The 20,836-nt window shown below is 45.2% G+C and overlaps 1 protein-coding gene across 11 annotated transcripts in view; it reads left to right on the forward strand.

Annotated features, from left to right (window-relative positions):
* The window catches only part of LOC119375196 (GRB10-interacting GYF protein 2), a 676,837-nt gene that overhangs the window by 631,430 nt on the left and 24,571 nt on the right, over nucleotides 1-20,836 (forward strand). For 6 of the 11 annotated variants that reach the window (XM_049420360.1, XM_049420361.1, XM_049420362.1 and 3 more), the window contains 4 exons: nucleotides 5,521-5,622; nucleotides 6,603-6,809; nucleotides 14,407-14,502; nucleotides 20,677-20,758. In XM_049420360.1, coding sequence (XP_049276317.1) covers nucleotides 5,521-5,622; nucleotides 6,603-6,809; nucleotides 14,407-14,502; nucleotides 20,677-20,712 — 441 coding nt within the window. In that variant the 3' untranslated portion in view covers nucleotides 20,713-20,758. Of the gene's footprint in view, nucleotides 1-5,520; nucleotides 5,623-6,602; nucleotides 6,810-14,406; nucleotides 14,503-20,676; nucleotides 20,759-20,836 lie in introns of those variants that run through there. The other 5 variants (XM_049420363.1, XM_049420367.1, XR_007417936.1 and 2 more) reach the window with 5 other exon arrangements.

Consider the following 20,836-nt stretch of genomic DNA (forward strand, 5'->3'; position numbering starts at 1 on the left):
ATATATATATATATATATATATATATATATATACATGTGTGCGTGTGCGTGTGTGTGTGCATTCGTAATGCAATCTCTACTGAACTAAATTTGACGCCGCTCCTCTGAATCCCGACACTTGCTGCAGCATGTGGCCAGTCATCCCGAGCAAATTGTATGCAGCACGTTGCCTACTATACCCTTACACCATAACTGCGCTGCGACTTCTGTACACGCGCATTTGCCGTGCGCTGACATATCCTATTGCGCGAGCCGCTACCTTCCAACACTAGGCGGGTGTTGCGAGATCATGTTAGGCCAACGTGGCAATAGCTATGCTTCCTTTGCAGTTTAGGCAAGTTTAGCTGTTTCACGTGCGGTGGAAACAAATTGGGGTGCAATGAGTTTGGTTTGTCAGCTATTAAAAGTGTGCAGTGGGTTTACAGCGGCGCCATGCTACATGCGCTGCTGAGCATATAGTCGAAGGTTGAAGATACCGAGTGAGGGAACTGTCGGCACTAAATTGCACTTGCACATTTGTCGGCTGCGATCACATTTCCGGCCATTGGCACGTGTGCTGTAGTTGTGATCATTGGCGGGCGAGCATCTCTAACTGAAAATGCAAAATATGTTTTGCGGTACAGCTTGGTATTGGCCACACCTCGAAAGTTGCGGTGTGCGCTTTGAATCAGCAGGCATACGAAGATCCACGGCAGCATAAGTGATTAGCATGTACAGGTCGGTCCACTGTTAAAGGGAACAATTGCGTTCAGGGCATGTCAGGATATCGCTCTCTTGCAACAGTACAGTGGCTTAGATTTGCATAAGACTACTGGTGGTTGACAGTTCCGACTCCCTTTGACAGACCAGTACCTTGAACAAACAACGTTTCCACATCCACTTGGAATGAGGGGGCCAGCAAAATGAAGGGGGCTCATTCGAGTGTTCCCTTTAACAGTGGACCGACCTGTACATCTCTGTGGTCATTACACTGGTGGTAGCGATAACTGGCGGCGCTCCTTTTTGGCTACTGGCACGGCCTGGGGTGCTACGATTTCATCTTTTTCTGGGCAGTACTAGCAGCGCACCATTTTTTTTCCTTCTCAGTTTCAAGTATAAACTGGCACTTGTTTTTTTTTAATCTTCGAATATAAGCCAACAGTAGAGTTTGTACATGGGTATTAGGAAAAAAAAAAGCTATTGACTTAGATTTGAGTAAAGACGATACGTTTTGGTTATGAAGAGATATTTTGCCCACAATTTCACGCTGCTAATGAGGCTTGCCGCTTGGCCGCTGAACCTTGAGGGAAATGCAACCTTTTGATAGGACTCGATGGCCGTTGAGAGCAACTGATGAAAACAGTTGTCCAACAGCATGACTGACTAGCCCAGTGGCATTTCACAAGTTCACTACACCCGCTCTTTTGGGCTGAAGTTTTGCCAAGTGTGTCGCGGCACTGGGGCTGGTGCGTTGCTGTGGCTCTTGTGTGCATCTGCCGAGCAGTGCTGTTCTCGGATTGACACTGTTTCTCCTCTTGGTGCTTGTAGGCCAATCTGTACGGAGAGTTTCTTGAAAAGGTAATGCTCACCCTCATGCGAGTTCGCTTTGTTTGCCTGGGCATGTTCTGTTGCCTGCCTACCGTCCTGTAGAACTGAATGGTGGCATGTACAATACGGGCCAAAACTGTTGCTGCCGTAGCTTGAGTGTTCTTGTCATTTCTGTTTGAACCCTGTTCTGATAGATGGCAAGAGCTTGCCTTTTTTTTTCTTTTTCTTTTTTTTGGTCGGAGGGAGGGGTGCAGTAACCCATCAGAGGTGTGGCTCCCTTAACAGTGGAAGCCTGGAGAGTGACCACACTCATCTCTGTGGTGTTCTTGATATGCCTTGTGTAAACCTCTAGGCATGCAGGAGCTGTTAATGCAACCTTGCGTAGGGTGCCAACAGTTGGGAGGAAAAGTTGTTGCCTCTGTCTTGCATAGGGGAGCACAGATTTGGTTAGGAAGAAAGACCACACGACAGAAAAGACGCTCACTTGCAGCTGAGTTTATTCGAAAAAACTTCACATCAAATCTGTGCTCCCTTATGCAAGATGTCGAACCAACTAGCCCAAGACGTTCTTAAACTGCGCGAAAAGACCAGGACACAAGCAAGAAAACACGGAGAACAATACGAGCGCAGGCCGTGTTGTTCTCTGTGTTCTCTAACAGCAATGAACCAACTAGCCCACCAGAACGTATTACTCAACTATGTCAACAACTGACCATTTTGTTGCCTCTGGCAACTGTGCCGATTTTTTTTTAATAGGCATGAAGCGAATATTGCAGTATTTTAATTCACTTTGTCACAAATTTAAGATATCCGAAATTTCAGTATGCTCGAAGCAACCCAATAAGTGTATATTTTGTGTGTAACCCAAAGACGGTTTCACTGTGGCGCAGTGCCGCTAGGCTGTGAAACTGCATATACAGGGGAGATTCACACTGCTCCATGCCACAGTTCCAAGGTTAAACGTGCAGATCACCTGCACCCGGCCAAATGTTTTTTTTTTTTTTAACCTCAAAAGCATGTCATACGGGCTTATATGGTTTTATTATGGCAAATTTTAAAACGTAATGTATTTTACCACGTCTAACTTGCAACCTACTGCTATTCAAGTCTTGCTACTATTCAAGGTTTGTTCCACTTTGCCTCAAACCAAAAAGTGACATTCGAACAAGCCTAGTTCTAATTCCTAAAAGTATTGTGCAAGTTAGTTTGGTCATGAGAAAAATGCTCGTTTTTCTTTATAATATGTGATGTACTAAATGAGCTATTTGATTCGAAATTGTTCGACCAAATCACTATTTCTGTCAATTCCTTTTAAACCTCACATTTGCTATTCGCCCATCCCTATTCTGCATTTGATATTTGATTTTTCAATTATATTTTATTCGTCATTCAGGGTACACAACAACGCAAGCCTTTGTGACTTCCTCCCCAGTGGCTAGGCCAAGTTGTTTGATTATAGCAAAACTGCTGACTCTAAAAGGGGGTCCTGAGCACCCCTTGTACTTTTGGTGACAAAGCACATGCTGCTGTGAACAATTCTGTGTGAAGTGATCCTTTAGCACTAGCTGTGACTCCTTTGTGATTGCACAGATGCCTTCAGTTTTAAAGGGCCCCTGACAGCCGATTTTTTGTTTGTGACATTTATGTTGTAATAAGTATGTCTATGTCTTGTAATCACGGAATGACACCGTAAATCCTCCAACGTGATGTCTAAATAATCCTAGCAGCGTTAATTGTGGTCATTTTTAGTGTAGGTTCAAAACGCGCGCCGAAAGAGGATAAGAAACTAGCGCCGCGCCGCGGCGGTCGCGCCTCGGGGCACGCGTGATGATGTGCGCTCAGTATTGGGTGACGTCAGCCACGCGCTTGTTGAACTGCCAGTTGGAGAACACACACACGGAGAGCTCACGCTGCCTGCCGACACGTACCGAAGAAGGAGAAAGTGGGAGAGCAAACACGCTTCGCAATATACCACAGTGCATGCACCGCGCATATTTCTGTCTGTGACGTCGACAACACTTGCTTTACCTCTGCAACGTCACAAGGGGCCTACGTCTACGTCATACTAGTGGTTATGTTGATAGGAGTTCAAAATTCAGATGAGCACTCAGGCTTACTTTAAAACCAAATTAAAATATCTTAAAGGCAACGCTCGTCACTCATAATCGGTCAGAAGTGCCCCCGCATGCAGGACTATCAAACAACACAAGCATCTCGAGTTTCCAAATTCGGTGTCAGGGGTCCTTTAAGCCTTTGATTCCTAATAGGATCTCACTTTAAATTTTGAAAATCTTCTGGTAGGTGTCATGCTTCCTTCGCCATTGCAAAAATGAAAAAATTATGCTAACAAAAGCAGCGGTGATCTGTTTGGTAGCAGTACATATTCGAGTTGGTAGTAACATTACAAAAGTGCTGCTTACCAGCAAGTACATTGTTTAGTTGTTCAGATGTGCTTTCCTGCCGAACTGCGATGAATCCTCGTTGTGCTGTTTGGCAGCCTGCGCAGTCCTCCAGAAATGGGCTTAGCTTTGTGTTCCAGTAAAACCACAAATGTCTATTTTCTTCGCACATATTGGCCTTCTAGGTTGCAACGTATCTTTTCACAGCTATAGCAGTGACCTATAGAATCAAGCACAATATTCAGATGTGCAGTACAGTTGTGTGTGAGCATGCAAGTTTCAAGTTGTGTAAGCATGAAAGTTACATGATCTACAGCTGCAACTTTTCTCAAAGTGTCAGCATGGCTCATTTTATTTACGTGTTGATGCGCCTGAATGTCTATGGGGCACTAATGTGGTGACACACGAACCACGACCTGTCTGTACCTTATGTTTGTGCTTTTTATGTTGTTCTAATGTTACTTCTGAAATTGGTCATGAACGCATGCAAAAATTCCTGCTGCCGCAGCTCAAACCTGACTTATCTGTGCGAACCTTACTAAATGGGTAGGCTCCATATAACTGGCACATGGGGTGCCAGTTATGTGTAGATAGGTTTGCAAGAAGCTTGCCCTACGAGTGCAACCAGGAAGGGACGCTACGTACTCGACAGCCATCGCGCACAAAGACGCTGCAGCCGGGTTCTTCAACTCTCCGACACGGCGCAAAAAAGGCACTCGAAGCAAGTCGTCAATAAACACGGCTTTATGAACCCAAGATGCAGCACAGTGCGACGATCACGGGATTGCGGGCCATACAGGGAAACTGCGCAAGACCGATCGAGTGTATGCTTGCCTGCAGTGCTACGACTATCACACAAAGGGCAGCAGTCAAGTGCACGAATGAGAAGCCGCCTTCCAGAGTAGCGTGTCAACCTCTTGTGCAGGCCTGAGAGCATCTGATGCAGCAAGCCAGCGCCAGACAGAAGCGAGCTGATGTGGAGAGGGGGAGTCACTGGCGGCCAATAAGAATAAGCGTGGTCAGTGACATGTGCTAGTGTGCCATGCAACGATCGAGCCCGATCGTCACCAAGGTGGCTAGGGAGACGCATGGTTTGCGCCTGACAACAAGGCCTGGTGCCGTGACTACGATCGCCTTGTTGCCGTTTGACGACGGTTCACGGCGATTGAGCCGCACTGGGCAGGCACCACACGCTAACTGGGGAACGAGGTGCCAAAGGAGAGGGTGCTTTCGATTCCCACATATTAAGGCCCCTTTTAGTCTGACCAATATAGTACTTTCTGCACGATAAATAATGAAAACTTTTAGACAACACAGTCTACCAATTTCACATTGTGCTTCTTGTCGCAAATCGAGAGAAGCAATGTTATTTGTGTAAGTGAGCTTGCAAAGATCCCCAAGTTAGGTGCGGAAAATATGACAAAAACATTTGCCTGCTTTGCCACTTTTTTTCTAGTTGTACGAAAGAGTTGTCTAATTGTGTGTGTCGTGGTTTTTTCCTTCATTCAAATGTGTCACTCTAATATGTGCTACCGTTATGCAACACCAACTCGCCCAATCAGCGACCCTTCTGTATGCCTCTGTCACCTTGCAGGAAAGCCGAAATGCCCAGGATGTAAGGACACACCTGGAAAGCAGGGTGCGTGAGCTTGAAGGGACCAAGCTGATGAGGGATGACTATGACCGCCTGAAGCAGGTACGTGTCTTTCAAAACACTGGTTGAAAATTAATGTGCTAAGAGCTGCTGAGCACGAAAAATGCTGAGTGGTTTAAACCTGGCGAAATCATTTGAGTTTTTGTTGTACGCATTTTTAAAGTTTGAATGTTGTTTGAGTTTTTATTATTCTTGCTACACACAAACTATTTCAATTTCTTGGAAGCATCTCGTGTAGCCAACACTGCCTATTCATGGCTCACTTAGTCCAATGCCTAGACAACATCCGCTAAGAGGGGAGCATTATGCAGCATTGTTGCAGTTGGATGGGCTTCATAAGTGTGCTTTCTGAATAAGTGTGTTTGAGAAGGAAGAGCTGCCCCTTTAATTGTGCAAACTATAATTATTGTGAAATGTTCTAGCCAACTATCTCAGTGTTGCCTCATTGGTGCCCATATTGAGTTTGTCCCATCAAGAGACTTGTGATTTCTTACACACTCAGAACAGTTAGGCCTCGTACTGTACCTAAACCTGTCATGTCTAGTAGTTGTGATGCTCGACTGCTGAGCTGAAGGTCGCGGGATCGAATCCCGGCCGCAGCGGTCGCGTTTCGATGGAGGCAAAATGCTAGAGGCCCATGTACAGCGCATGGTAATGGAGTGGAATGCCAAGTCCTTCTCCCAGCAAGACCGTTTAATCCTGAGGAGCATTAGGATGCAAAGTTTATGTGAACAAAGTTGATGGAACTGGTAGCTGTCGAGGAGGTAAGGAAGGAATGTTATGCTACTGGCAGAAAAAGAACACCAAAGAGATTGGTGGAAGCTGTGATAACTGAACAATGTACTGTGCTCCAGTTCAAGGCAGAGGTTTTAATAAAGAAGAGATAGATGTAATAAAAGATGGCTAGACCAATCTGGTTAATAGTTACCACCTCTGTAAAGAGTAAACGCCATCACGGTGTAGCTATCAGGCCCAGGTGTAGTTTTGAGACTTCCAGCAGCCATTTTCTCAAATCGCCACAGGAGCTGGCCGAAGTGAAGGCACAGCTCGCGGAGGCCCGCCGGGCAGCGGCCAAGGCAGATGAGGAATCGTCAACCAATCACAGCTCGTTGGCACAAACCCAGTTGTCTACAAGTTCACCTACCAAGGCGGTGCCTGACGCTGTATCTCCGGCCACCAATGGTCCCTCAGCCTCACCAACACCTGCAGAAAAGGAGAAGGACGACAAGGTGAGGGTTTTTGTGGATCAGATTGTTGAATGTGTACCCGCTGCTCTGTCGAGGTCACATGACGCAGAAGTCTAAACCTTGTGTTACTGTGGGAACTAGAAGCTAAAGCAGGGTGTAAAAGTATGTTAGTGAAAGACCAGTCTTTGAATAGCATTACTTCTAAAGCAATAGAGCATGTTATATATGTGTATATGTATATATATATATATATAATAGTTATGCATAACCTGTATAATCTGAACTAACATTGTCGGCTCAACATGGCATGACTCACTTTAGCATTGGTTTCGCGCATGTTGTTTGTAGGCTCTTTCTTAGCGTATGTGTAGTTGACCTGGTGTGACACTTCTCAGAAGCCAAACTAGTCCGCAAAAGCTGTGAAGTGTTCCTGTGACTGCAGACTACTTTTGCTAGCACACAGCCGGTTTGTTGTCACTGGCTTTTCGTGGCCATTAAAGCACACTAAGTGAAGGAACGCTGGGCTCTGTACTGTTGTGAAAGCAACCGTTCCATGGCTGGTGTCTTCCTCCATTGGTTTAACCTTGGTTTGGGAATGTGAGCTCTTGAACTATTGTACAACTGGGCTTTTGGGCTGTGTTATCATGTCCTTTCTTATCTGTAAAGTACATTGGTGTATAATATGCAAAGAATATTCATGTAGCTATCAAAAGCAAGTAAAACAGCAGAGCCCCAAAGGGATATTTTCTAATTTCGCGCCATGTAGTGTAAAAGCATGTCATTGTTTCCCCTTGCAGTTGCAACATCATTTTTAATTTTTTTTATTACTTTTCGTTGTCCCCCCGATACATAAAAATGACGGCTGCAATGAGCTGCCATTTCCTTGACGTGGACTTCTATGGAAGCTTTGCTACCAGTTGACATATACCTTGATGATGCCATCATCTGTTCCAGTGCCACAGGACATTGTGCTGACATGCTCTCCATTGTGCTGACATTGACATACTCTCCAATGTCTACATCATGTGACAAAGATGAGCCGGAACACGATTGTGTCCTTCAAATTTGCGTATTCATGCTCGAGGCACTGAAAGCACGGCGACGGAAGGAAATGCCAATTTTTTTTTCACCGGTAGCCAACTCTAGGTGTGGACAACAATGTGCAGGGCAGTGAGAGAAGTCATGTGCTGTAGCCCTTTCCATTCTTGGAGTGTCCTCTTGAGAACGTGGACTCCATATATTTTTACATATTTTGATAACACCCTGGTCTATAGGGTGAAGAGCCACAGTTTTATTTGTCGAAAAGAAAACCGAGCTTAAATCTCTCAGCTCGAGCTCCACCTTGTGTTCCAAGCAGTTGTCAATGAGGAGGAGAATGCGCCTCTTGTTCAGCTGAAGCTTCCTGTCTAGCTTTCAGAGTTAGTGCTTAAAGGGGCACTGACATTAAATTTAAAGCTCGAAATGTGCCCTTCATTCGATTGCTCGGTATGTATGTCTTTTTGGCCAAATTTTAATGTCATCCGTCACCTGGAAGTTATTGTATTTCGAGGGCAAACAGCATACGAAAGCTCAATGGGGCGTTTAGCACCTTGAAGCCTCACTTCAAGGTTAAATGAACATATTACCTTCACATTGATTCATCATTTGTTAAGTTTAAAAGCTCGTTATACCGGCTTATATGCTCTAAGTATAGTAAATTTTAAAACAATTTATTTTACGGGTTATCACTTGCATTCTACTGAAATTCAAATCCTGCTGATATTCAAAGTTGCTTCCACTTCCCTTTGAACCAAAAAGAGGGACATTTGCACATGCCTTGCTTCAATTTTAAAAATTATTGTGCGGGTTAGTTGGGTCATGACAAATATGCTAATTTTCCTGTATAATATGTGATACATACTGTTCGCTTTGAACCTAAAATTTACTGTTTGCACAAACCTACTAAAAAGTGATTGCTAGCTATGCACCAGCCAGCCTGACTGCACTTAATTAAGCTGAAAGCCTTAAGTGCCTCATCAGAAAAAGTATATGTGGTGTGCTGTGCAAGAAAACCATGTAACTTTAATAAAACTTCAAATAAAAATTGGGGTTCGAGCCAGGATTAAACCCAGGTATCCTACCACAGAGCCACGATGGTATTGAAACCGCTTCGGAAAAAGGCCCTGTAGAGTAGTCATGTCGGGCAGCTGCAGTATGGCATGGCAGGCGTATGCACCAGGCGTCGCACCATGTGAATTTCGCGATGAGCGCGGGGTTGAAAGCTGCCAACGCAGCACAAAGGGCTCAGCCATCATTCATCATCATCAGCCACAGCATCAACAAAGTGTGCAGCTACTCACGTGAGCTCTGAAGCTCCGACGATGATGATAATAAAATAACCACACCGCATGGCTTTTGCCTTCAAGTTGTCTTGGGCAAGAGCATTGGGGACTCCGTGAGTTTTGATGCGAAACCATCGGACGGCGCATTGAGTGAAAAAGCATTAAGTCTTAAAGGGACACTAAAGAGAAACAATGAATTGGTTTAGATTGATAAAGTGTGCTCGGAGAAGTCTTGTGTTATTTCACCACCATAGGTTTATTATTAGAGGAGAAAACCAAGTTCAATGTTTCATTTTTAAATTTCACGCCGAACTTTGTAATTCGTGACGTAAAACATTTCAAAGAGCATTTAATGTATTTTGGTGCCACTGGCCTGACGAAATTTCCACAAAATTGTTATGTCAAGTCTCTGGCCCCCTCAGAGGACAATGTACTTCGAATTAACCGATTCGGAACTACGTAGGCCCAAGCAGGCGCCGTCAGAAATATGTGACGTCACGGTAAATGGTGCGGGAATTCCAAGGTGGCGTCGCCACCTGTATTTTCTTTTTGTGAGTTTTCTTGCTTATTAATCTTCTCGCAGCAAGCGTGGTGTTTTTAGTATCGTGGAAGACTACTTTACTAATGCGAGAAAAATCGTTTTGCTCTTTAGTGTCCCTTAAAGCAGAGAAGTGTCACTTACATTCATATTGGCTGAGATGCCCTGTCACGCACTCCTTGGCGGAGCAGAGTGGGGGTACGCCTGCAGGCACACTGGCACACCAGGTGTTGTGTGCTACCAGTTACATAAGTTACATGTTATGGGCATTCCAGTTACACCACGTTGCCCTCACTCTGGGAACCTTGTGTTATCTGCGCGTTCCTTGTTCTAACTTTGTCTAGGTAGTTGCTATAAAGACAGTGAGTGTATAAGAAATTGGAGAAGAAAAATGTTGGCAGTAGCGAGTTTTGAACCTACAACGCCACACCCAGAAACTGGGTGTCTCGCCATTGGGCTGCTGGTGCATCCCCAATAGCAGTCCTGTGCACTCTCTGCTTCATGGCGTGATGCTACTTGGACCGATTTTAATGTTACCACTTTCGTCGTGTAGGGCTTGGCAATGGAAGTTTTGGCCCAAGTAGCATAAAGTGATATAGCAAGAGTGCATAGGCCTGCTATCTAGGAGGCATTGCATCCATCTGTGTCTCCCCCTCTGTCACCCCCCTGCTCCGTGTGCCTGTCTGCCTTGGTCGCTGCTGCTAATGCTGTTTCCTCGATCTGTCATCGTACAGTATGTCAGCAACATTCCTTGCATTGCAAGGCCGGTCATCGCTGTTCAGTTGGCTATTTGTGCTTTCGCATTCACAACTCGCCCGAAATGCTCGAGTTTTCTCAAATTTTCCTTTTCGATGGAGAATTGTACACACAGCAGAACTGCGCTCTGAGCCAGACAGAAAAAAAAAAGGCTCGAAATCTGAAAGCGCCGTCCTTCAACTGGGAGTTCATATTTAAAGGTTAGGTCTTGTTAAAAATTTTTCTCGTTATTAGCTGCTCTGCAAAGGGCACCCAACGGAAAGCCTGGCATATGCTCTACGCCGGAACGCTGAAACCCTCCACACTTTTTTCTCTGGAGCCAAGGCTTGCGGTTTCGAACTTGTACTGCATGTAATGGTATATGTATGGAACTTTGTATGAGCTAGCTAGAAATTCCTGCCTAGAGTGATATCTGCATTGCAAGCAAGTTCTCCCAGCTCTTGTAGTTTGTAAGAGAAAAGGATGCATACATGTGCAAAATCGCTCCATCAGCCAAATTTTGTATTTTGTTGCTGTTGTCTTGAGCAACTTCTACAGAAAATAATTGCGACCTGATGGCTTTTGAAAAATGTGTTGTACCCCTGCAACATAGTGAGCCCAAGCAGGGAAATACTATAGAGCAATAATTGCTGGATCTGTAACAGAGACAAATCTAGTACAGTGCAGACCACTTATAACGTAACCGAATTGTAGTGCAGGACCGGTTACAATGTGGTCTTTTTCGACTCCCGTTTACCCTCCCATAGAACCCCATGTATATGCATACCGCTTATTGTGCAGCCCCCCAAGATGAAATACCGTTTATAATGCGGTTACGGGAAAATATTTCTGACAAACGCGGTAGCGAGTGCGGTTCTCAAAAGAGGTACGCCGCTGGAGAGGGAGCGACGAGGTCGTTACGAAGGGCGAGGGCACACGCAGTGAACGAACGAGGGGCGGAGGGAGGAAAAAGAAAAAAAGACCGCGGCAGCGCTGCGCGGGCTTGCTGAGTGGAGAAGAATGGTGGTTGCCTAGGTGACAGAGAAGCCTTTGCACGGGCGCCGGCAAGGCTCCAGCCACATGCCGGCCGTGTGCTCCGCGTGGAACGTGCGGTCGCATCTTCATCAAGTGCGCTTTAAGTTCCCTGTCGGGAAAAGCGTCGTTGTTACCACGCTTGCTGCAGATATTGCGTCTGCTACCTCTTCCGCAAATTGAAATGTTTTACGGCTTCATGACGCGAGCTTTCGCCTTTTCTGCCAGTGCGCGGACTTAAACGACCTTGGCGGGCTGTTGTCGCCGTTGATCTCCCGGCCGCGAACACAAGCTTCGTATCACGCGCTGTTCTTGGGTTAGTGCTTGAGCGCGATCTTTTCGACGTCCGATCTTCATGTCTGGGACAAACTTCCCACGGCAGCGTGCTGAACCGCAGGCTAGGCCTAATCAGCATTGGTTGCTTTACGGTAGCGGTTGCGGGCAATAAAAGTTGCAGTTTGGTGCGGAATCAACGAAACTCTTTGCGATGGCTGCACTTGAAGGGAAGGGAATCGTATCGTTAATGAAAACGAGGGCGTGGTTGGCACATGCAACTCTCGAATGGTGGTTCCTGATTCGATTGCAATGTCTTGGACATCGGGTGTGCACCCGTGTAATCGAACGATCGGTGCCATTCAGCACGCGAAATTTCGGTTGCGATTCGACATAGTTTCTGTGTAATACGCATACCTCGAGGTGGCCTGAAACGTAGTCGGCGAATTTCCGCGATGGCGCTTTGTTTTGTTTGCTTTTTTCCCCGTGTTCATTTCCTTGGCAATGCGGGTCTTTGGCGGTTAGTTTTTGAACATTCGGAAATTTAAGTGGTTTAAGCGCCCCGAATCGCATGTGTCAATTATCGGACGCGCAAGGCTACATGCTCAACACGTTTTGCGCAAGTGTAACCTCTGAAGAAGGTTGTTTTGGTTATAGTGCGGATATTCGCGACTCCGGCGACTTACGTTATAAGCGGTCTATACTGTACTTGTCAGGGGTGAGCTTACCAATTTTTTATCCTTCGTAGGTAGTGTTTCTTGGAAGGTTGAAGCATTGCATTGGACTTGAACCGAAAAATGCAAGGACATGCTTGCAAGCATAGGGAAAACACAGCACTTATAACGAGATCAGTACAAACATTGGAAACTCGCAACACGGGGACGGACTCGTAACTAAATGCTTTACTTGAAGAAACAAGTAGTAAGAACATCCAGGCCCCAACAATGAGCCAAGCATGCGCTACAGAAGCCATCAGAAGGGCGGTCACTACTAACACGTGTGGGAAAGCCCCGATCAAATAAGAAAAAAAGGAACTATGAAGGCAAGCAGCCATAAAATTAAAGAAGACCTGGCACATATCATGAGGTAGGATTGAACTAGCGCATGCTGTGGCTTATCAAATTCGGCCTTGGACAGTGCGCACTCAAGCACCTCATTTCTTTCCAGCTAAGAGCAATGGACTTGTTACTAATACCCATGTCTCATGGACAAACTTACTGTATTTACACGATTGTAAGTCGACTCGAATGTAGGTCGACCCCTCTAAAATCGCGCATCAAGAGAGAAAGTGAAAGTGCGAGAGCATTTCATAAAGGAAATTTATTTACGATGTCGCTGAAGAAAACAATCACGAATTCTGTTGTGCAAAGCTGGCTTCACCGCCCTGCTTCAAGGCTATGCAGAAAAGCTAGCTTCGCGGCAATACGCGGGGATTTTTAGAAAATTTTCGAAACTAGTTTGTTTCAATTGTAAGTCGACCCCCCAACTTCGGACTTCAAATTTTGATAAAATGGGTCGACCTACAATAGTGCAATTACGGTAGTGTCGTTTTGAGCAAGTGTACTTTGCTGCAAGTGTCATTCACACACTGATCGTTTAGTAGCCCAATTAAGGCAGAAGTTCAGGGGCAGGTGGAGGCTTGGAGTGAAATCATTGAACAGGGGATGTCGCTGGAGCCACTTTAGCAAATGTTGAAACAGAACATTGGCTTTATCTGCTAACAGACTACACCCACACTTTTGAAGGATTTGAGTGGCTTGCACCTATTATCGCATTGTAGCGAGTGTGGGTTTAGACCACTAGGATGAACATAAGGACCAAATCACGAGGGACATGATGGAAGCTTTTCACGTTGATTGTAAGAGGGAAGACTCCATCACCCAAGTAACGATGGATATCCATGAGATGTTTGTGGATCTCCGTAGTACATCCATCAGACATCCCTAGGAAGTCCAGAAGTAACAAATTTGTACGTTTGCAGTACATTGGTCTTGGACTTCTGATACGTTTATTGACAGGAACATCAGGGTGTGGATATGTATTTAGTTTCAATGAAATCAGAACAGCGTACCTCTTGCTTCGCATTTCTGTTGCATTTGGTGTCAGCGGTGTTCACCAGCCTCGCAGGACTTGACCCCACAGTCGCCTCATTGACCAGTTGACACCTTTGAAAGTATGGGTAACCTTTTTCCTGGCAACAACTCCCCGTCATTTCACACCGCAGAAATTCCGGGGACTTTGTGTCACCGGTTGCCTCTGTCTTCAAGTGCGACCAGGTAAAAACATCAACGCTAGAGACTGCGCAGCTCTCATCGTGTCGAGTCATCTTGGCATACTTGTGTAGTAACCATTCCATTGCCCTGAGCTGGAAAGAAGGGAGATACTGAAGTGAGCACTGGAGTACGTAGAATTTAATGTAGTCGTGTCCTCGTTCAGTCCTGCCTCACGATTTGTGCCATTCCTTTCCAGTCTATGTTTTTCTGTTTTTTGGTTCATTTTCATTGTCCAGTTTCGATTATTTAATCGGAGCATTAACACGCATGTTGGAAACGATTGTCCATCTTGACGGCTCTTACTGTGCACGTTCAGCTCGTTGTTGTGGGGCCTTGGGTGTTCTCTGAATAAAGCAATTATTGAGAGTGGGTGCTTGTTCTCTTCTCTGTCCACCTAACTGCATTTGCTTGCTTTGCTGCTAACCTGCTTGGGCTCTTCTCTCTCTCTCTCTTCTGCTGCTGTGAAGCTGGAGTGCTCTGAGCTGGGCACCATTGCACGTCCGTCGGGTGATGCGCCCTGCTCTAAAAACACTAACAGCAGCCGAACTAAGAAGCGGGTGCGGGTGAGTTGTCTTTCTTCTGTCTTTTCTCGCTGCTGCCACGCAATGGCTTACTAACACATTTCTCGGGCCAGCCCATTTCGATTGTCTCACAAACTGCAATTGCAGTGTGGAAGCGCACATTAACTCGCCGGCGATTCCCTAAATTACAGGCGACCACGTACGCAGATTTGTTTGTGTATATTGTTAAGCCAGCTAATTATTGAGGTCCCAAAAGTGCACCATTCACTTCATATACCATGTGGGCAACGTTCAGTAAACCCCTTGATACAGCAGCATAAACAACCACCTTGCTTAGCATCCATGTGTGTCAGTACTGGCATCATTGACTCTGTGAGAAAACTGTATGGCCTAGAAGTGAGTCACTGTACGTGCAAACTTGTAATTTATGTCTACACTCCATCTCGCTACTGGCGTTCAGCACTACTAAAGCTACAGGGTGTAAGCAAGCCACACACTTGCGCAGCTAAACATAGTTCCAGATGTAATTACCTTACAATTCGCAGGGTTGAGACATTTGCGTTTGTTTAGCAAGTGCTGCTTTCACCTCAAGAAGCGATAGGTTTATCCTTCATCGCATTTACATCATATTTCTTTAATTGTATCAATCACCGCTGCTGACTGTGGTTATAAATCAACATGACAGCACCCATGCAGACGCAACTGCCAGCTTCGATCCGAACTTGCGCTTGCTATTCGCCCACTGCGCTGACAGCAACAAGTGAATGGCGAAATGAGCCATCGCTTTGTGTCATCTCACGATGAGGACAAAGCATCAGGTACGCTTTGTCGTTTTGGTGAGATCAGCTGTTTGTTTAGCCACGCCTGCTTACCGACAATTTGATAACGGTTCGTGAAAATAGCACAATATAGTCACGAATACGCTGCTGTCGAAGCACCAGGACATAAATCTAAAGCAAATAAAAGCGTCACTTTCGAACTTACGGGCCACACAGTGCACAATGACGACATAACTAAATTCGAGGCGGAGGGCACTAGCATCGATAGATGCAGCCATGTTCTTTTTTTTTTTTGCGTAGCTGTCTTCTGCTCGCTTTACTCGCCCGACGCGTGTGTGTAGATGCCAGGCGGACGCTGAGCAGACGACGCAGTGCGAATGAATACATCGTGAGGGATTATTGCCCTTCCTATTGGCTAAGGGTCCCTCTAGCCTTCACAGTGCTGAAGGGTACTTCCGAGATGGAGTATAGTTTGCTTAACACATAAAGTGTTTGCATTAAAGTGTGGAGAATGATAAATGAGCAAATATAGCAGCAAATACTGTAAACAGTCACCTGCTTGCCATTAATTTTCTAGGTCAGTTGCTCATGCCGATGTGACTCCAGAGATGATGGCGCCTATGTTCACCAATTGTTATTTTGCTATCTTTTAGGATTATTTGATCTAACACACGGCTTATATTCTTTACCAAGTGAACAGCGACCGGTTGCAGTGCCTGCCCACACAATCTAGCCTTTATATCATGAAGACGGTAAAATCGACAATTCACCATATGTGCTTATTTCCTTTGTTTTGATGTGATTGAGCTTCACCCACAAAAAACTGTTAACACCGCTTGTTGCAAGGCGCATCACAATGTTTAGAAACGTCGCGATTGTTTCAGAGTGTTCCGTTAAGATTACGTGCAGGGCACGAGTAACCGAGTTTATTCTAAAGCTAACGCGACCACCTGCAATAATGCTAGAAGGTTCGATAAGGCATATATTAAAGCCGACGCATTTCACAGACAAGCAGATTAGTCGATGCCCGATGTCCGTGCACGCCATTATCCTTGTAGAGCGAGTGTTACTTGTACTTTGAGTCTTTCTTTTACTGGGCCAAGCTTGCCCAATAAAATACTAGTTTCACCTTCACCAGCTTGAGTTCAGAGTCCTTAGCCGTCACAACCATATGACAAAGTATAGAAATTTTACCTTTTATGCTATTTATAGTCGCTGAAAGATTAATTATTACGCTAAAATTGCTGCAAGAGTGTCTGAAACATATGTTAGTGTGAAAAAAAAAACTGATTTCATAAATGTAACGAAATTCAGTTTTGTTGAACCTGAAATCTGGCGACCATGACTTGATGCTGTGCCACTGAAGTCCTCTTCACAGCAATCGTAGGTTACACGTAAAGCCAAAATAAACACAGGTCTGATGCACTGTGATGCGAGTGTTAAGCGAAGCTATCACGCCCGAGCTGCCACGGTGGTACAGTAATCATGGTGCTCGGCTACTGCTCCAAATGGTGGAGTTTCGATACTGGCCACGACGGTCTCATTTTTGATGGAGGCGAAACTGCTAGGAGCCCGTGTACTTAAGATCCCTCCACTGCGGCGTGCCTCATAATCATATTGTGGTTTTGGCATGTAGCACCTCGGAAATCAAAGCTATCACGCCCATTTTGCCACAGTGGCTTGCCATCAAAAACTCTAGTGTTGCACAGGGTGGCGCGACAGTGACATTATCATGCTCACTGAACTGTATCACTTGCTCCCCGTGCATTTCGATAAACTCTCAACATTAGAAACGATTGCACATCTTGAAGACAAAAGAACTTCAGTCTAAAATTGCGCGAAAGCGAGGCGACAACCTGTAGTATTACGGCACTTCGATTCATGCTTCTGGTGTTTTCTGTTTTGCATCATTGCTCGTACACGTGTCCAAACAATCTAGCAAGACCAGGTAGGGCTTTGCGAATTCTTGTCTACATTTGATCTGACCGCACCGCTGGAATGAAAGAAGTATGTTTTGCATTTACTGGACATCTTGTTCGTGGTGAATGAGAAACCAAATACAGGCACATCAGGAGCGATGACAGCAAAAAAGCGAGAACAACTCGGGCTACTAGGGCCACCTCCCATTTCAAATAAAAACGGCATGTTGCAGTTGCAGCACCCTCTACGTGATAGCTTTCATTGTTTCAGTGGGCCTACATGTGTCCCATACCATCCTGAGTGACTACGCTGTAATAACGAAGATGTCAGTAATGACGCCAACGCCTGGAAACGCTCTCACTCTAGTGCTCTCCTCATGCCTGATCTTCGTTGCGCCTCTTCGAATGCTTTGTTGTGTGCTCATCGGCTGCACATCAGGGCACAGTTGTGCGCTGCGGTCGTGTTCTTTGAAGCACGGAAAATGTGGAAAGATTGTGTCGCTTCCTTACACATACGGTACCTGCCAACACGACCACAGGCTATCGAAGTGGAGCTAGTATCGGAAAGTATGGTATAGAGATATGTCATTGCCGAAGAGTAACAAAGCAGATAGTGTTAATAGAGAATTTTAGTTCGTCCATACACATCTGTATGTTGGCGTCACACTGGATTACTGTAGCAGTTAACACAAGAGGCTGGATAGGTGGGGTCATCTAGTGGCGCAAAGAAGAGCCTCGCAAGCACAGAAAGTGTATGCTACTTCTCTGCTGGTGTACACCCATGGCAGCGGCATAATTCCATACGTGTTTCCTTGTTAAGCTCTTTTCATCACGGACACCCGGCAAAACAAAGAAACATACTTATCCAGCATTGTGGTTGTCCAAAGCGTCACAAGATGTTGATAGCATTGTCCGGTAACCTGGTATTCCGAATGCCCCTTTGATTATAGCGGAATGCCGTACGCGCTATAATTCTCTAGTATAGCCATTTGAGACATACCAGTGAGCACAGCCCAAGTGAGCATCTGCGGGCACCTCCTCGTTGCTGCTTGGAATGGCGTCCATGTCTGAATCGCTGCTTTGCAAATGGTCGAAGCGAAAATGATTTGTGATGTCGCAAAACGCGGCGATTCCAAATTCCAGAATGTTACCTTCATCACTTGTCGACGCTGTTGTAGGTGATGCCGATGACATGACTGCACGTGTGCACCTAGCAGACGAAACGTCAGTTGAACGTCACGCCACTTTCTTCTGTGGCCAGGGGATCAGCCGGGTCGCGGTCTGGAGGTGACCGTGAGGCAGTGATGCCAGGCCTACTAATTGGCGGGCTTGCCACCCGTTTTGAATTGTGCTCGACACTGGTCATATTAATCAGTGTATCGGATAGTTCTTCGTCCCTCCGTTGCATTTTGAGTTGCGAATTGCTACTGGGGGGTCAATAACTACTTGTTGATGCAAAAATATTTTCATGGGTAAATTTGATGTCAGTGCTCCTTTAAGTGCAGTAGGTCTTTGTTCAGTCCTAAGCAATAGTGTTGGCCGGCTTTGACCATGAAGTTTGCAAGGTGGCTGCTGTAATATTGCATGTGCACCACCAATTGGCTTCAGCATACAAGTGACAAAAGCCACAATGCTCACCTTACATCTGGCTTTTTTTTTGCAAAGTAACGGCTTTAAAGCCCTTTGCATACCATTCATTGGGCATGACAAGTTCCAATGTATTATTTTGGGGAAAGTTAGTGGCTGAACAAGCCTTTTAATTGTATACTTCCATGCAGTTTGCTCTTAAGTTGTATAAAATGTGCCGATGAGGTGTTCGCTAAGGTCTCCTGTAGTACATCGGTTTGTGTCAACATACAAACATGAGCCCCAAGCACCTCTGTGGTGGCAAGATATTCTTTCCATCATAGCACCTCGTCAATCATACCTTGCAGGCACTATAACCACTTAGCAACCTATGCTCTGCACTTGTTTTCAGTGCTGGGTAACAGTGACTGTAAAGTTAGCTGGTTCATACGTACCCGTAACCATTGTTTGGTTGATATGGTTACATGCAAAGGCTGCATCAGCGCAACACCACCCTAATTGGGGCACACGCCCAAGCTGATCAAAACTTCTCTGCACATCTTGCAGCCAGTTCATGCTACCGTATTTACTCGAATCTAGGCCATCCCCAATTCTAAGCCGACCCCCGAAATTCGCAAGGCCAGAAAAGAAAAAAAACTTAATCATTGTACTCGAATTTAAGCCGACCCCCCCCACTTTCGTACATCGTTCTTTCAAAAAAAAAAAAAAAAACATCGGCTTAGGTTCGAATAAATACGGTAGTCACTTGCTGTATCAGCGAGTTGTTTTGATCATATTGTACTTGTTTGGTCTTACTCTTCATTCAACACCGCTTCTTGATGAATTCGTCAGTCTGAGTAAATGTTTCCACGCAGTTCACACTTAGATTGTATAAATAAGTGCTCACTGTAGCAGATAGTGCTGTGTACAAAATATTGCTTCAGTGCTCACCACCTGAGATGTTTGATAGTGTCTCCTACAGTGGATTGGCTTGTGTCAACATAATGCTGCATATGGGAAGGCTTTCACTGTGACAGTTCTTACTTGCTTTGAAAAAGTTTGTTGCATGACATTTGCTTTAGACATTAGACATGATAGCATTTTACTATACTGAAATGAAAGGGAGTGTATATCATAAAAGAAAGTACATTTTATGATAACGAAGATTTGGTTCTGGTTTTACATAATGCCATGCATGCTTCTTTTTCTATTTTATGTAACCGGTCCGTTACACGTGTAACGGACTGGTTACATAAATATAGAAAAGTAGAATAGCACCTGGAGCCTTGTTTTTTTTTTGTTTTGTTTTTTTTTTTGTCACAACTGGGAAGCGTGCGTGAATGCCACTGCAAGTTTCAAGAACTGCCTGTAACTTCAAGGCTTTGACATGAGAAATAGGTTACGAGCCTCTCTGCGTTGACTTGACTTGGCTGGTTGATGATGGCTGTACGTGGAACGTCAACTGTGTCTTGTCTGTGTGACAGGCACATGTAATGTAAGGAACATGTTGTTGGGTGGTGAAACACTGATGTGCCCGCGGGCAGTCCAAAACTGTGAAGCCCAGTGTTGTCAATACCTGCTAACATGCCATGGGTGTGTGCATCATATTTCAGAAGACAAGGCTTGTTTGAGCCTGAGTGTCATTCCTGGGAAATCTATTTGCATGCTATATTCAAAGATTTCAAGTAACTTATGCCTGAACAGCCTGGTTGACTAATTGTTTTAGCACAGTGTCTCCATTGCATTATTTTGTAGGTTGATCAGCATGAGTAGAAATGGCGGTCTGTAGAAGGTCATGTATCTCTCTTTTGTTATGCTTGTGAAGCAGGTATGTTGTAGCACCTTTTTCTTTTTTTTTCTTTTTTTCCTTTCTTCTCATCATTGGGTAAGCACATTTCCAGTGTGCAGCAGTTTGGTTTTTGCATTCGCCTCTTCTTTTTTTGCCTTGTCAGTTACGGCTGAAATTTTGGAAGAAGAGCAAAAAATGAAGCGCCGTTGGATGCCAGCTGTCTGTGCGCCCCCCTGTCGGCTGATGTTAGTACCACACCCTTCCTATATCCCCTTTCCACGCTGTGTGATCTTGGCAACACTGGGCTGCAGCTTGGCTTTGGT

This window comes from Rhipicephalus sanguineus, chromosome 11, assembly GCF_013339695.2.
Source record: "Rhipicephalus sanguineus isolate Rsan-2018 chromosome 11, BIME_Rsan_1.4, whole genome shotgun sequence".
Classification (NCBI taxonomy): domain Eukaryota; kingdom Metazoa; phylum Arthropoda; class Arachnida; order Ixodida; family Ixodidae; genus Rhipicephalus; species Rhipicephalus sanguineus.